At 35.2% G+C, this 17,244-nt stretch overlaps 1 protein-coding gene across 3 annotated transcripts in view; it reads right to left on the bottom strand.

Moving 5' to 3' along the window:
* Nucleotides 1-9,227, bottom strand: part of LOC128214740 (uncharacterized) — a 35,820-nt gene extending 26,593 nt beyond the window's left edge. The window contains exons 1-3 of one of the 3 annotated variants that reach the window (XM_052921364.1): nucleotides 9,125-9,227; nucleotides 8,954-8,993; nucleotides 416-520 (exon numbers count right to left, since the gene is read on the bottom strand). In XM_052921364.1, coding sequence (XP_052777324.1) covers nucleotides 416-479 — 64 coding nt within the window. In that variant the 5' untranslated portion in view covers nucleotides 480-520; nucleotides 8,954-8,993; nucleotides 9,125-9,227. The other 2 variants (XM_052921363.1, XM_052921362.1) reach the window with 2 other exon arrangements.
* Between the last annotated feature and the right edge of the window lie 8,017 nt (nucleotides 9,228-17,244).

Raw genomic sequence — 17,244 nt, 5'->3', positions numbered from 1 at the left:
GACGAGGAATGCGTCTGTATTGCTCTTACTACCCACACCATTGCACTACACAGTAGGATGTAATACAGTGAAACTAATTAGGACATTAACTTAAGTTACAATAACTTAAAACATACTCAAGCAAAACCTCGACGGTTATAACACACGTCCATGGTTACAGCTAAATTGCCACTTCTTATTTCACATGTGAACTATGTTGAAACATCCTGAATCTGTCTTCACTAACGTCTTCATTGTTTCAAAATATTTTTAATGTAACTTATTTTGACAAAGGATGTGTGCCTAATTGTAGAATAGACTTTTTGTTTAAGTTACAGCAATTTATACTATCTTTGCTCGCGTAATAATATTTTTACAACAAAATTTAAATCTTCCTTTTCTGAGTGTGAGTCTCAAACTAGTGTCCGTATCATACCATTTCCAAATATGCTCTCAATGTCACATTCGTCTTGAAAGAGAAAGTCTGCTGTCGGAATCATTCCGGTCGTTCCTCCCCATCCATACCGTACTGTCAGAGTAGCTGCAATATCAAACATGATCTTATGTAAGACTCCGAATTATTCCAGCCATACCGTACTTCCACACTTCGTACAAGCTAAACTTTGCTTTTTAATTTATATAAATATCACTTTGCAATAGGTCGGCTGCCCTCGGAATCATTCTACGCTTATCGTCCTGCCAAAGTACCTAGAAGGCTATATATGACTTATATAAGTATCACTTTGCAATAGGTCGGCTGCCCATGGAATCATTCTAAGCTTACCGTACTGCCACAGTACCTAGAAGGTTATACATGGCTTATATAAGTATCACTTTGCAATAGGTCGGCTGCCCTCGGAATCATTCTAAGCTAACCGTACTGCCACAGTACCTAGAAGGTTATACATGGTTATATAAGTATCACTTTGCAATAGGTCGGCTGCCCTCGGAATCATTTTATGCCTATCGTCCTGTCACAGTACCTAGAAGGTTATACATGGCTTATATAAGTATCACTTTGCAATAGGTCGGCTGCCCTTGGAATCATTTTAAGCCTATCGTCCTGTCACAGTACCTAGAAGGTTATACATGGCTTATATAAGTATCACTTTGCAATAGGTCGGCTGCCCTCGGAATCATTTTAAGCCTATCGTCCTGTCACAGTACCTTGAAGGTTATACATGGCTTATATAAGTATCACTTTGCAATAGATCGGCTGCCCTCGGAATCATTCTAAACTTACCGTCCTGTCACAGTACCTAGAAGGTTATACATGGTTATATAAGTATCACTTGCAATAGGTCGGCTGCCCTCGGAATCATTTTAAGCTAACCGTCCTGTCACAGTACCTAGAAGGTTATACATGGCTTATATAAGTATCACTTTGCAATAGGTCGGCTTGCCCTCGGAATCATTCTAAGCTTACCGTACTGCCACAGTATCTAGAAGGTTAAATATGGCTTATATAAGTATCACTTTGCAATGGGTCGGCTGCCCTCGGAATCATTTTAAGCTTACCGTACTGCCACAGTACCTAGAAGGTTATACATGGTTATATAAGTATCACTTTGCAATAGGTCGGCTACCCTCGGAATCATTTTAAGCTAACCGTACTGCCACAGTACCTAGAAGGTTATACATGGCTTATATAAGTATCACTTTGCAACAGGTCGGCTGCCCTCGGAATCATTTTAAGCTAACCGTACTGCCACAGTACCTAGAAGGTTATACATGGCTTATATAAGTATCACTTTGCAATAGATCGGCTGCCCTCGGAATCATCCTAAGCTTACCGTCCTGTCACAGTACCTTGAAGGTTATACATGGTTATATAAGTATCACTTTGCAATGGGTCGGCTGCCCTCGGAATCATTTTAAGCTAACCGTACTGCCACAGTACCTAGAAGGTTATACATGGCTTATATAAGTATCACTTTGCAATAGGTCGGCTGCCCTCGGAATCATTTTAAGCTAACCGTCCTGTCACAGTACCTTGAAGGTTATACATGGTTATATAAGTATCACTTTGCAATGGGTCGGCTGCCCTCGGAATCATTTTAAGCTTACCGTACTGCCACAGTACCTAGAAGGTTATACATGGCTTATATAAGTATCACTTTGCAATGGGTCGGCTGCCCTCGGAATCATTTTAAGCTTACCGTACTGCCACGGTACCTAGAAGGTTATACATGGTTATATAAGTATCACTTTGCAACAGGTCGGCTGCCCTCGGAATCATTCTAAGCTAACCGTATTGTCACAGTACCTGAAATAATATACTAGATGATGTTATATAAATGTAACATTGCAAGAGGTCGTCTGCCGTCTGAATAATTCCAGCTGTATCTTCTCGGCATCTAAGTTTATAAATAGTTTAATGCAACTATATATTTCACAGAAGTACAGTGAACAGAACTGAAAAAATAATGTAAATGCGAAATGCATTATCATTTGAAAATAGCTAGGCATGCTGTTTTCGTTTGTCTGAGTATCTGTAACTACACAGGATGGAAACATATTTATTTGGTCATTTTAATGGCAACATTAGGCTGTTCATTGCTCAGATTAACTGCTCTGGTTTTCCCATTTTACTGTTACATTTTTTCATGGGCATCATAAACGTATGATCACAAGCTTTTAATTTGATAGCCTGTTTAAATATTCAATGATATGCTAAACTGCATGGAGTAGAGCAATGTAGATACAATCATCTTAGATATGTATCTTTTCGCCCTTGTCTGTGAATCCCAAATAATCGGTTAGCTCAAAGGGGCAGGAACACGCCCATGTCGCTGACATGCGACTGACGACGTTCCTATAACGATACCAGTTTACGGAACATTGGCAAAAAATCAGTTACTAAAAGAATCACAAAGTGTTTATTTCACTTTAATTGTAGAATTTATGTTAAAAAAACTCAGGATTTGAAACCACTTAAATACCACCAGAACGAGTGCTACTAAATAATATGGACTTCTCAAAAACTGTAATTTGATTTGTAACGCTGTCTGTGACTTGACTGGTAATATCCTTAGACAGATTGGTTTGCTCGTTTAAATGAGGACAATCTTATCTGCTTAAGAGTGACATCATTTGTTGTATGTAGAACATAATTTGGTTTCACTCTGCTTGTTACTGTATTCAAATACAGTAGACTTTGTATTCATTGACATTCAAAAGAATAAATACTGAAAAAAGACACTTCAATTCACCGGCAACTCTATATCTTAATATATATGCAGTTGCACAATGCCAGTCTCTTGAGACATATGCAAGTATCATGTGAGCATCACATTCTTTCAGAAACATCATGTTACGCACGGTTTATACTTCAAATCATAACTTGTGGTAGGTTTAGAGTTTATGATCATAACTTGTGTTGGGTTTTTAGTTTATGATCTTAACTCGTGCAGGGTTTAGATTTTATGATCAGAACTTCGTTGCATATTCATCCCCAAGGAGTAGGGGCTAAGATCGATGATGTTTAATGATTTAATTTGTAATGAAACTGTAGTCGTGTAAGTAAAAAAAAACCTAAGACACATAGTTTATATTGAATAAAAGCGTGTATGATCGTTTGTGCTTCCCGATCAGAGCAGTGAAACCTTTAATAATTGATAATGATATTTTAATATTTATGTATTCTATGTTTGTTGTTTTGTTTCATTGTAAGTCTTAAGTGCATGCAAACCAGCTCAAATATGTTTGAGTGATGTGTTCGTCCAAGAAGTTCACTGCGAAGGAGATTGACAAGCTCTAATTAAATGATTTGGGATTGACCTGTTCGTAGTAAATGTTTGGGTGGTGAGCTCGTCATGGGTGATCACTGAAAAGGATAACCACATATAGGAATAAGTCGGTGTTGTGCTTGTTAAGGGAGATCACAGCGTTGGAGAATGGCATGCTTACAGTAATTGTTTGGGTGGTGTGCTCGTCAAGGCATATCAATGCGTAGGAGATTGACAAGCCCATAGTAAATGTTTGTTTACTGTTCTCGTCAAGGCAGACCAATGCGTAGGATACAAGTTTTTCGAGGGAGCGCACAATCATTTGTAGCGATGCTATGCTTAGTTTGTAACCAATGTCATCGTGGCCATACAACTACATGTATTCGTATATTATACATAAGGAGTATAAGTGATGTCAAAACTATTACCCTGCATTAAGATTATTCAAGTGAATATATCTATATAATCATCTCCGTAAAATACCTTTAGCAAGTTGTAATTGGTAAACCCATATCAGTGCTGTTATTCTATTTATTTTTTATTCTTCTTTAATAGTTTTTGAAAAAAAAAAGATTTCATCGAACCGCGGTCGTTGTAAGCGGGAGCTGGCGTTGGCATTGTTGCACTTGTCATTACAACCAATGAACAGTGAACAACAACAACAAAAGTATTGAGTAACCTTATTTATCCTGTCACTTGCATAGAAATCGGTCCAATAACAAGGTGCCGTGTAAATTTTAGTTTATTAGGTCAGTTGACCACGTGAGGTCTATCTACAGTCAGTTGGTCATGTGACCACGAAAGCGGACTATTTTCTATTCTGAAATGTCAGAGGAAATGCACAAATAGTGTTCTAGTATCTTATCAATAGTCCGCCAACAACCGACCTCAACAATCACTCGCACATCACTCTGCATAATAATGACACTGACAAACAATCAATCGACCAGAAAATCTACATGTGACGTGAAATTCTTACCCCACCCGCACATGCTGGAAAGTGTGCAGCATTCAACGATAGTTAATTCCATTTCTGTGGTGAATGACAAAATCTCACTTACAACAGAAATGAATTATCTCTTTGCCTGTGCAGTTCTGAACATCCAACACTATCACCATAATTAAATCCATTTAACATGTGGCGATTGTTTGTAAACACTCGTGATCTTGAACCGTGACCTGTGTACTGTGCTCTGTGACTTGCGGAATAATTGTTACATTATCAGATAACGTTTGGTGACTGAACCGTGTTTGTGCACTTTTAAAAGCTTTTTTTATGCCTTCAATTGAATTTTTCATATTAAAAGGCTCACCCGATAAATTCCTCCGCCTTGCCAGATAAACTTCCTCCATCCACGGCACTAACCTAGTATTCTCTATAACAGGGTCAAGATTAGCACCGTAATGATGTTTTCGTTTAATTTTTTTTAAATAATGAAACAGTAAAGTCTTTATGATAATCACGATAAAAAATTTTTTTTGCAAAATCAAGTTTGAATAAAATATTTTGGCTAAAAGAAATAAGATACAAGTAAAAAACTACAGACACAAACACTGTAGCAGTTATAACAACGTTACGTCGTATTTTCCGTTTTCTATTCTACCCAATGAGACAAAACAACAAACTTAACACAAATATCAAATGTCGTCACTGGTTAATGTTGGAATGGGCACGGTCAATTAAATCTAAGTGATATCATTGTGTTCTTTAAGATGTCATTTAAGCCATCCGTAAATGTCCTAATAGAATTGAGGTGCATTCAGGATAGTTAAATATGTGTTAATAGTTACTCTTTATAATAAAATAGCCGGTGCTAGGAGATTATGACGTTGTTGCCATTATCATTACCGTCAGTGAACAGAATGGAAATTACACGGAACTGACGCCTTTATACCTTTGATCAAGTAAACTATTGAGTACTGAAAAAGATCTCTTTTTCAGAATGTATATAATTATTGCTTGTCAATTATTTTCCTTATTTCAACATAACAAATCATAACAAGTTTTCTATTCAAAATGTATGCCGTCATTTCTTTTAATTCAAACTTTATCACAAACATATTTTTTTCTAAATATACATTGAATTGTATAATTCATAGCATCACGATATAAGTAATATACATAACCCCCTTTTGAAACATGGACGAAATTGAATTAAGATGTTGTAGTTGAGTTAAATAGTGTACCCGTGAAAGACTGCGTTTTGTGATTTTGAGCTATACAGAGGGTTTGGTATTCACACTATTTATTCATAAACGTAAATGGTTTAACAGTTGGACATTTTCTTAATGGAAAACTGATGAGGCCGTCTAAACAAGTCATTGGCATATTGAAATGAGGTTCATTGACAAAATTATTATCATACATATTTACTTATAAAAGTATCTCTGGTGTTTGGTCGTATTTATTTAACCAGGTGCCTTTGTTAGTTTGACATTAAGCATTGGTTATTAGTTGTAATGTTATCCCTCTGTGCACCCATTTAAAATACATAGAATTACTTAAATTGGAATACACCACATTATTTCGTGGAACCATTTGAATCATAAGAAAAAACTGAGGAGTGCTATAAATCAGGCATATTTTTAAGTACCGCCACTAAGCTAACTTTGGGTTCAAAGAGCGAACATACACTAGTTTCAAACAGTCAAGTTTAATTTCTTTTTGAGATTCATTCCTTCAATTACCTAGTACATACGACCCTTTAAGACATGCCACGTATTTGAAACAGCTTTGCAAGTTTAACAGAAGAAGATTGAATCCTAAATTGTTTTTTTGTGTGCTAAAGTGTAAAAAGATTAGGAACTGCTCGAGGTGCCAAGATGATGGCACTTGAGTCAACAATGTTGTGTGGCTTTGTGGTGATTGCTGGCAATTTAAGAACTATATATTTGGATTTGTAATCACTTAGTGAATATGGGTTATTATTGTTCAATATTTGTTTTGAATGTTTTTTTTTTTTTTAAATCCCATTAGCAAGAAACCACAAAACATTTTTGATGGGATGGTCTGGAACATTCGGACACAAATACATACATATTGTAGACGGACTTGTCCGGAAAAATGCTAAAGGAATTTAAGATGCACTGTTACTCCCAAAGACGTTATAATATCGAAAACAATGGTTCTTATAAAGGATACCGTGTTGAATTTGATAGAAAGATGCGGAAAACACGATCTTTTCACCTCATGAGACGGTAGATGGTCACTGTAAATCTTTGAGCATTCGCCAATCATTTAATAGTTGTGCGTATTCAGCTATCAAAGCTGCACTCTCACAGATTTACAGTTTTTACAAATATTTTATTGTTTTGTCTTGGGAAGAGTTTTTTGCGTAAATATCTGCAAACCAATGATCCAAGTAAATTTTATGGTCATACATGATTGACTTCATTCAATCTATTGGTCAGTTATAAATAACAAGTAATCCGATTAGCTACATCGTTCTTAGATCCATTTAAGATCAATATGGAATACCATCCCAGAGCGCAGATTTGCACATTTCCGTTCGAAAATTAATGTTTTATGGTTTAAACCGTTACTAACGGTTTAAGAAAATTGCATACAACATGAATTTTTGAACTTGAATATGAAATTCTGCGATCTAATGTTTTGTCAGTAGTCTTATATCACTGGTTTCCATGGATATTTGCAAAAAAATGGCTCTAACTTTAAATACACGGTAACAATCTTGTTATCAGTAATTAATATTTTGCATAAATACATTTATTTATGTATAGTAAGTAGTTAAAGGTCCAACACTCAAAATTTATGTTTGTTATGCATGTTTTTTTTTTATTTATTTTGAACAAGAGTGTCACTTCAAGCAAGTTCCATAAAAATATTCCTTCGTAAATTTGCTCAACTTCGTATAACACCAAAACATGTTGAAAAAAAGGTGTATGTTTAACTCTTGAATTAGATGTTCAAATTGGCTATGGCATGAAATGAAATGGTACGATTACACTTGCTGGAGATTCTTACATTTTCAAATGATGTAAGTATACGTGTACACTCAGGTCAGCTTCAAAACAACTTGACCTAGTTCTATAAGAGACCTAGTTCATACAAACATTCGAAAGAAACATTTTCATATTGCAATATATGAAGATCTGAAATGACATACTCACAGAAATGTCCAAAAGATAGCAGCATTAACATTAAAGAATGGAGTCTAATATTTATAGATATTTACTTTTCATTTGTTGTTAAAAATGTGGGTGTCTTTCTGTGAGTGCACGGTGTAGGATTAATACTGTAAGTTTTAAATTGGTTTCACCGTCCAATAAACTGACTCTTTATTTTGACATGCCATTATTGATTCATTGTTTATCTATAAATACAATTGTGAGGAATGTTTTAATGTTTCCTTGTGTGAATTGTTCATAATATGTTTCAAAACTGAATGTGTTTGTTATCAGATGGCCGAATAGAAAATATATTTTATAGGCAAAACTGTACTAATATCATGAAGTGTAACCTTTAAAAATTAGTGGTTGTTATTATTATTCATATTATTATTCATATAATTATTCATATTATTATTCATATTATTATCATTTATAATCATATTATTCATTTTATACACATTATTATTATTATTATTATTATTATTATTATTATTATTATTTATTATTATTATTATTATTATTATTTTAAAAATAAATAAAATTGTAACGTTTTAATTCCTGGCTTCCCCACCCTCTTAGGCAGTGAGAAAGACCCTAAATACAAGACTCACGTAATCTGGCTTCCCCACCCACTTAGGCAGTGAGGAAGACCCTAAATACAAGACTCACGTAATCTGGCTTCCCCACCCACTAAGGCAATGAGGAAGACCCTAAATATAAGACTCACGTAATCGAGAGACATTAGTCAGCTTCATTCCAGCAACGGAAGTCTTACATCCCCAGTTCTGATTTATAAACGACAAATGTCGAAAATCTGATTATTCTTATACGATTACAATATAGTACATATAGTATGGTTAAGTGTACAGTTATATAAAAGCATATAAGCTCGTCACGGCGCATGCGCTTGTTATGAAAAAGGGCGCGGTTTACCTCAAGCAATAATACAGATACGGTTCCGGGCAAAATGTTCAGTAAAAATTGTAAATTTAATTTTCTTTCTCTTTTAACCTGGATGGCAAGTGTTTTTTTTATCTTTTTAAATCATCGTAAATGTTATTGTAATTAGCTATAATTAACATTCGTATCGTAAGAAATGTTTAAGAAATGGATACCTGGCTTAATCCGTATTGCCTGTCACGCCCTGCAGAAATACTGAAATAATAGGAAACAGTGTTAACTCCAAAACATGTGTCTATGTCTCCGTCAAAATATATTGTTATTATGACCAAAATATTTGTCTGCACGAGGTCACAATACATAAGAGGAATATATCACTTAAATACCGTGCATGCTCCAATGCTTCGTAATACATCGTTTCACTTTGTCAATAGTAAGAATGAAATCAGGCCTCTCTCGTGATGATCAAGACGTAGTTTAGTAAACATTAAATATATTTAAAGTAGGCGGTTCATAATTTTAAAATTCTTATGAGCGATGGGTAGATCTTAAGTGGCATATAATGACAGTATTCTTCAACGTTATCCCTCTGTACAAAAATAATTGCTCATGAACGAATGCATTTGGTAATATGATATAGACGTATTGCTACAGAATTAACAGTTTGTAAGTGCAAACTATACGAGCCTTTAAAGAAGATAGTAGTGGGAGTGATTATGATCATTGTTATGGAAATGCACATTGACGCACCTAGAAATGCACCGGTATTCAACACCGATTAAATCAGCTAAAAATAACAATTGCCTAAAAAAACAAACCAACTTTGTTTTATTTATTTGCAACATGTTCGAGAAAATGTTCAGACAACAGCTATAAACCTCATTAAGCCTATAACAAACACATACATTCAAAGTGTTTCTACTCAGAAGTTACAATTATACTCATCCCTATTACCGATTTAACATGGAAACGACAGTAAATTCTCTCACACACACTTTATATTGTTAGATGGCTTCGGCGGTATTTAGGCAGTTAACATCTAATGTATCTTGACAACATGTACCTATTAAGTTCTGTCGACATATATATAGATATAAGATTATTTTTTTATGATAGTGTAATTGGTCGTCTACAGATGTATGTGGCAAGTGCCAAATAATACAAAAAATATACGTGTTAAGTTAGTTTTACAGACTTTTAGCACTTAGTAATTGATAACCTAAGATACTTAATTCAGACCAAATGACAAGATATGTTAATTGAAAATAAGATTTGATCTCAATTTAAATACAATTCATAGAAACAATACAAACAAGAGCTGTCACAGAGACAGCGCGCTCGACTATTCTGCCGCTTTTCAATGTATGGATTGAAAAGTTTTGGCGAAACATGCATGGATAACAGTTAGATAAGATTTCAATGCAAAACATGATGTGCTGAGATATTTACATAAATTGAATTGGAAAATATTTGAGGTGGTACGCAAACTTTAACGTAAATTTTAAGTAAAAAAAGGGGCATACTTTTGTCAAAATACTTGATAGAGTTACCTCCTCCTGTGTACAGGTTGGGGGCATGATGGTGAAAAAGCGTGCAAAGTTTCAAAGCCAGATGTCAATGGACTTTGAAACTATTTGAGGTGGTACGCAAACTTTAACGTAAATTTTAAGTAAAAAAGGGGCATTCTTTTGTCAAAATACTTGATAGAGTTACCTCCTCCTGTGTACATGTTGGGGACATGATTTTGAACAAGCGTGCTAAGTTTCAAAGCCAGATGTCAATGGACTTTGAAAATATTTGAGGTGGTACGCAAACTTTAACGTAAATTTTAAGTAAAAAAGGGGCATTCTTTTGTCAAAATACTTGATAGAGTTACCTCCTCCTGTGTACATGTTGGGGACATGATTTTGAACAAGCGTGCTAAGTTTCAAAGCCAGATGTCAATGGACTTTGAAAATATTTGAGGTGGTACGCAAACTTTAACGTAAATTTTGAGTCGAAAAAGGGGCATAATTTTGTCAAAATGTTTGATAGAGTTACCCCCTCCTGTGTACAGGTTGGGGCAGGATGGTGAACAAACGTGCAAAGTTTCAAAGCCAGATGTCAATGGACTTTGAACATATTTGAGGTGGTACGCAAACTTTAACGTAAATTATAAGTAGAAAAAGGGGCATAATTCTGTCAAAATGCTCGATACAGTGACCTCCTCCTGTGTACAGATTGGGGGCATGATGGTGAACAAGCGTCCAAAGTTTCAAAGCCATATGTCAATGGACTTTGAAAATATTTGAGGTGGTACGCAAACTTTAACATAAGTGGTTACGCCGACGCCGACGCTCGGGTGACTAGGATAGCTCTGAGACTCCCTATTCTTCGAAAAGTCGAGCTAAAAAGGCGTTAATCTGATTATCGTTTGTCTTCAATAGATGTTTATGACAAGTTTAAAAATATAGTTTTTGACACCCGAGACCAGTCGTGCATGAAAGGCTGGTATTTAAAGTAATAAGGATAAGAAAGATTGAATAGAAATGGTTACAGTATCAGCAGGGATGAGCCGTATGGACCGGTATTCAGTTAAAAAATGAAATTGGCAATTTGTTAACATCTGTATGCTTTATTTATAAACTCTTACAATACATTTTATTCATGTATTGCTTAATTGGGTTTTGAATAGACATCGTCTGTATCAGGCTCGCAAATTTCAACATGTTCCAAACCGCTATGTGTCTAGCGCCAAAACCGCAATACGCTTAACTCGATTTCGATTACGAAACTTAACAGTCAAGTAAATGTCAACTTATCACTGAAATGTTACGTCGTTTGATTTGAAATTGTCTTCATATGTTGCAAATCGGAATGTGTCTATTGCTTTAGTCTAAACCGGGATACGATAAAACTAGAATTTGATTACGAAACTGAACGTGGACTGGTAAATGCCAGCTCCAATTTATCACGGAAAAGTTACTTCCCCTTTCTTTGAAATTGCCATTTGTAGTAAGTTGAGACAACAGAGCCGATGTAACGATTAACGGTTATGTTGATTAGTATCATTTTGGATACATATAATGAGATAAACAACTCATCTAAGGCTATGTAATGCCTTTGATATACAGGACAGGATTTCACGATAGAGTCTAGATTTATTCAAATGTCTTAATCAACATAAAAACAATCCATTTTCAAATAGGTGACATGAAAAGCAGTGTCAATTCGCTTTAAACTGGTATGCGATATGATGGTATAGCCAATTGTCTTTAGAAGTCAAATTCAATGTCCCATTCTCGTCTTTTTTCTAATGGCGGAAACTTCAGCGAATTCCAATCTTCAATGTGATCCCGTGTAAACAGCACTACACAGAGAAATATTTTAGCGATTTATGCTTCTGCGTATAGATAAAACAATTTTATTCCGAAATATCATAAATGACTTACACCACAATTTTTAGGAACAACCGTATCAGTCTTCAAATTAAATTCTCTTTATATTCCATATTAGGCAGCCATTTTCCTGACAAACAATGACTCAGACGCCTGTGGTAACGATTATCTACAACTGGCCAACTAAATTTATACGTCACCTTAATACAAATGTCAGTGATATTTTACGTACCAATGTCGAGTAGTGTTACTGTGAGTATTCTTGGCAAACGATAATAACATGACGTTAATCAAAATATTTTTATGTTAATAAGATGGCCATGTTAGAAACTTAAGATAATTTAGTTCTGTATAAAACTCTGATAAAGTATATGTTATAGATATTGTTTATTTCGTAGAATTAATAATTCATCATTTTTCTGTTGAAGTCCGAATAGTAAAATGATTCAATCAGAATTGCACCGATAATAAATGAACACATTAAATAGTATTTATAAGCTTATTTTGTTTAGAGTTGTTGCTTCAATCATACGCACGCACTACACAAAAAGGCAGGCAGGCATGCACGCAGTCGCAGGCCCCCCACCCCCTCACACTCACGCTCTCACACTCCTGTAACTCAATGTAAAACAAATATATTATTAAAATTAACAATCTATTGTAGCTGTTCAGACGACATACTACTTTTATAAATAAATGGTATTATGTACGCACTGCAGAGATTTTGAGTTCGAGATAAGGTTGCTATGTTGGCTTCAGTATCACGGGCATTGAATACTAGTATATCACTAAAAGGTGTTGTATGAACTTGCTTTTACGTACAATTAAGACTTTGAGTGTCGGATAAGATCAGGAAAAAGAATAACGAGGTAAGCGTGACAAAAACAGTGCGTTGTTTAACAAAAAAAAAACAGCATTTTACCGCGCTAATAATATAAAATTAAAGTGCGTCATGTTAACCATTTGAATAACATATTTTATGTTATTGTGCGTGTGTGTGCATGTGTTGCGTGCGTGTGTGCATGTGTGGGCGAACGCACACGTATGAGGTCGTATATGTGTGCGTATGTGTATGCGTGTCCGAAAACACGCGTCCGAACCGTGTCAAGCATACGTTGAAGTCTCAAGGGAGGTAACGCAATTAAGGATATGTCGTCAGCAAAGGTCGGATAACTGCTCTTGGTATAGAGAACTGGACATCCATTGTCGCTTTTTAGCTCACCTGAGCCTTAGGCTGAGGGTGAGCTATTAGGATCGATGAATGTCCGTCGTCCGTCGTCTGTCGTCCGTCGTCCGTAGGAATATGGGTCATCTGGGGTCAAAAACTAGGTCACAGAGCCCAAATATGGAAAAAAACCTTGTTAACATTTAAGAGGTAACATTTTTTAGCCCAAATATCCTGAAAGTTTGGCATAAATGTTGTTTCGTTGATTTCTTCCTCAAGTTCGAATATAGGTCATCTGGGGTCAAAAACTAGGTCACAGAGCCCAACTATAGAAAAACCTTGTTAACACTTTAGAGGTAACCTTTACAGCCCAAATATCCTGGATATTTGTCAGATAGGTTGTTTCGATGTTTTCTAGCCCAAGTTCGAATATGGGTCATCTGGGGTCAAAACTAGGTCACGGAGCCCAAATATGGAAAACCTTGTTAACACTCTAGAGGTAACAGTTTCAGTCGAAATATCCTGGAAATTTGCCAGAAAGGTTGTGTCGATGATTTCTAGCTCAAGTTCGAATATGGGTAATCTGGGGTCAAAAACTAGCTCACAGAGCCCAAATATTTAAAAAAAAAACTTGTAAACACTCTAGAGGTTACATTTTTAGTCCAAATATCCTAGTAAATTGTCAGAAAGGTTGTTTTGATAATTTTAAATCAAGTTCGAATATGGGTCATCTGTTTTTTTATTGTTATTTTATTGTTTTAAAATCGTTGAAGGTACCAACTTCAAACTTCATGAACTTATTCACAGTAAATTGTGCTTTTTTGTGACGAGTTATATAAATCCAACCAAAATATTGTAAGAGATATTGCCCTTTGTATCCTTTTAAACAAATACATATTTGTCATGATTTTACACACCTGTTTAATTATACTGGACATAAAATAGTTCCACGTATGGTGTACGGAAGGGCAGACAGGCACCATCCAGTATGTAGTCCGATCAATTACTTTTGAACCCTTTGCCCAATCACGACCAAATTTGGTCAGAATGTGTATGAAGGTGTTTGATGAAATTGCTGTAGTTACTCGAGAGTTATTGCGCTTTAATTATAGAAATTACCCCAAATTGCTCTTGTCCTATTAATAACTTTTTAAGCATTCGTCCAATCATCACAAAATTTGGCGAGAATGTGAATGGACATAATACATCAGAGAAGCCAAATCCCTGTTATTGACCTTTAATTATCAACAAGTCGATAGCACAGAGTCTTACTGAGGTGAGCGACATATGACCATCTTGGCCCTCTTGTTTTCAAGTAAGTGAAGTAGTTCATCTAGATAATCGAGGTAAAAAAGTTTAGACCCCACCTTGCCTAACAGATTTCATAATGTTTATCTCTTCAGACATGTAGAAGTTTGCAAATTCGAGCAACTTTAAGGAAGAGTTATTGGTGCCATACCGAGTCAAGGGCTGATTTCTGGTCCAGCATACCGACGTATACGTTGCTATTTCTTTCAACTTGGTGATATACGGTTGTTGGTTGAAGGCAACTGTTATGCACAGGGTTCGAATTAAAAGATTTTTGATTCTCGAAATTTTTTGCGATTGCTTAAATTTTCAACTCGCAAAACCAGACACTCACTGGCATTTGTAAAGGCAAACCTTTGTGTTTGCTAGGAAAAAGTATATATTGTATGGAAAACAATAGTTTAAGGTATAGTGTGATTGTTTAAATGAATGATCATGTAATTATACATTAACGATATCATCATATATGTAACACTGACAGTACGTACTGAGGAATATTTATGCGAAAAGCTACAGAAACAAGCTCAGTAGCAAAAAGATTAAACATAAACACAGTTTAATGGCACTGGGTAAACGCCAAAGATATAGAAAATCACAAACTAGAAACATGGAAGAACAGCACAAAACTCCACAAGCAGCACATTGCATACATACTATATATATATATATATATATATATATATATATATATATATATATATATATATATATATATATATATATATCAAACTAGGTATGTTTATCAAGGAATATTTACATTAACACTTCATTTCTTAACGATGGTTGTTGTTTATCAATTTCACATTATTTCAGTATAAAGTGCAATGGCATTTCCCATCGAAATCGCGTGCATTTGTTCGATACTTCTGTCCTGTCATTGGGCGCCATAATACTTATGGGCGGGGCATATTTACTACGGAACTATTTTCAATGAAATCGTAGTAAAATTATTGGCAACATACAAAACTGTAATCTGCAGTAAAGCAGTTAAAACAAAACAAGCAATGATAATTTAATTGATTTTAATGTAGATGATTTCATGATGGATGGAACAGATGAGGAAATATTAAATTACAATGATGACGACTTATTTCGGAATTTGGAATTGACATTTGGTAAAAATAAAGCATGTGACAAAACATGAAATCGAGGAAATGAAACAATAACATATTTTAGTGCACCCAGCAACGTCCAGAAGAAAGAGCTCAGTTCAACACTTCAAGTCTGTTTGCGTCCTCTGGCTTTTCTTCCGCCAAAGTTCACGTTACCCCACCCACCGCCACTGTCGTTTCCACAGAGACGTTTCATCCTCATCAAATGTTTACTTCCAAAGAAATGACAATGCACTTGCTGATTTGTCCGACACCGTATTCCAACATGATTCATACACCAACTGATTCTTCAAAATAACGCTCAACAAGTAAATTGACTGGAATATCTCTCCAATTTGAAGCTCTTGACTTAACAAACGCTAGTATCGGGTATTATCGCGAGATATAATGAGAACTTAATAGGTGGCGATATTTTTGTTGTTTTCTTGTTATTGTTAATTTTCATAACTCAAGTTGTATTTTTCTAGTTGTAATACAGTTATAATACGTATTTATAATAAACTTGACCTTGAAAATTATAGAAAATAAACATATAAATAAGGAAATATTTTATCTGTGCATTCATTGTTGTATAAAATTAGGTTACGATAGCTGTTCTAATTTACCCACCGTTGAGAACAACGAGAGAAATAAAAAAGAGAAAATGCTGATGAATGATCTATTTATTTTAGCAGAAATGTAGATTTAAATAATTGTAAATATAAGTATTAAATTTGGGGCTGTTCAAAATAGGTGGAGTCCGAAGGACTCCACCAGCATTTTGAACTGCGCCATTGCATACCATACCCCAATAAAATGCAACATGTCGAATTTTAATCCTTAATTGTTAGGTACCGCCTTGGAACGGTCAATAAAATGTAAATTTACTGGTCAGGAAGTCTGATCAGGCCAGTATAGGTCTGTGCCAATTATTTTGAAAACGTTCCTTTCGTCATCTGTGTTGATTATTTCATCTTGGCTTCTTTTTTTGGAACAGATTGATTATTGCCTCGGCGATTTTAAAATCAACACGCGTACATAAAATCAACACGCGTCAAAAAAACTTATCTTTTTGCTTGTCATCAGACTGTGTCTCGATACGATTATCGCTAAATACCGCCGCCAAAAATGGAAACGAAAGACCAGTCTACAAAAGTACATAGTAACGAGTACCTGCCACATAGTAACGAGTACCTGCCTGTGCGCATAGCGTTAATCTACGTCATCAATTTCTGTGTGATTATCGGAAAACAAAAATTGGCATTTCTAAAATTAGTTTTATATCTACTGTTCAGGAATTGATCACCGATAATGTTCATATCTATTTCGAGGATTGCATATTTTCTGAACATTTTGAACTCGCAAATATTTGCGAGTGTCTTTAAATTCAACTCGCATTTTTCAATTTTGTCTCGCATTTTGCGAGTGTTCGAGTGATACAGGTCTGTAGCTATTCGGATCTGTTTTAGATTTCCCTTTGCCCTTATAAGGTGGAATCAGTATGCTCGTTTTCCAGCGTTCTGGGCATACTTCGCTGGAGAGTATGTTGTTAAATATTCTAACTT

This window comes from Mya arenaria, chromosome 13 (assembly GCF_026914265.1).
Source record: "Mya arenaria isolate MELC-2E11 chromosome 13, ASM2691426v1".
Taxonomy (NCBI): domain Eukaryota; kingdom Metazoa; phylum Mollusca; class Bivalvia; order Myida; family Myidae; genus Mya; species Mya arenaria.
Note: the sequence above shows the minus strand (reverse complement) of the source record. Positions and strands in the feature narration are given on the sequence as shown.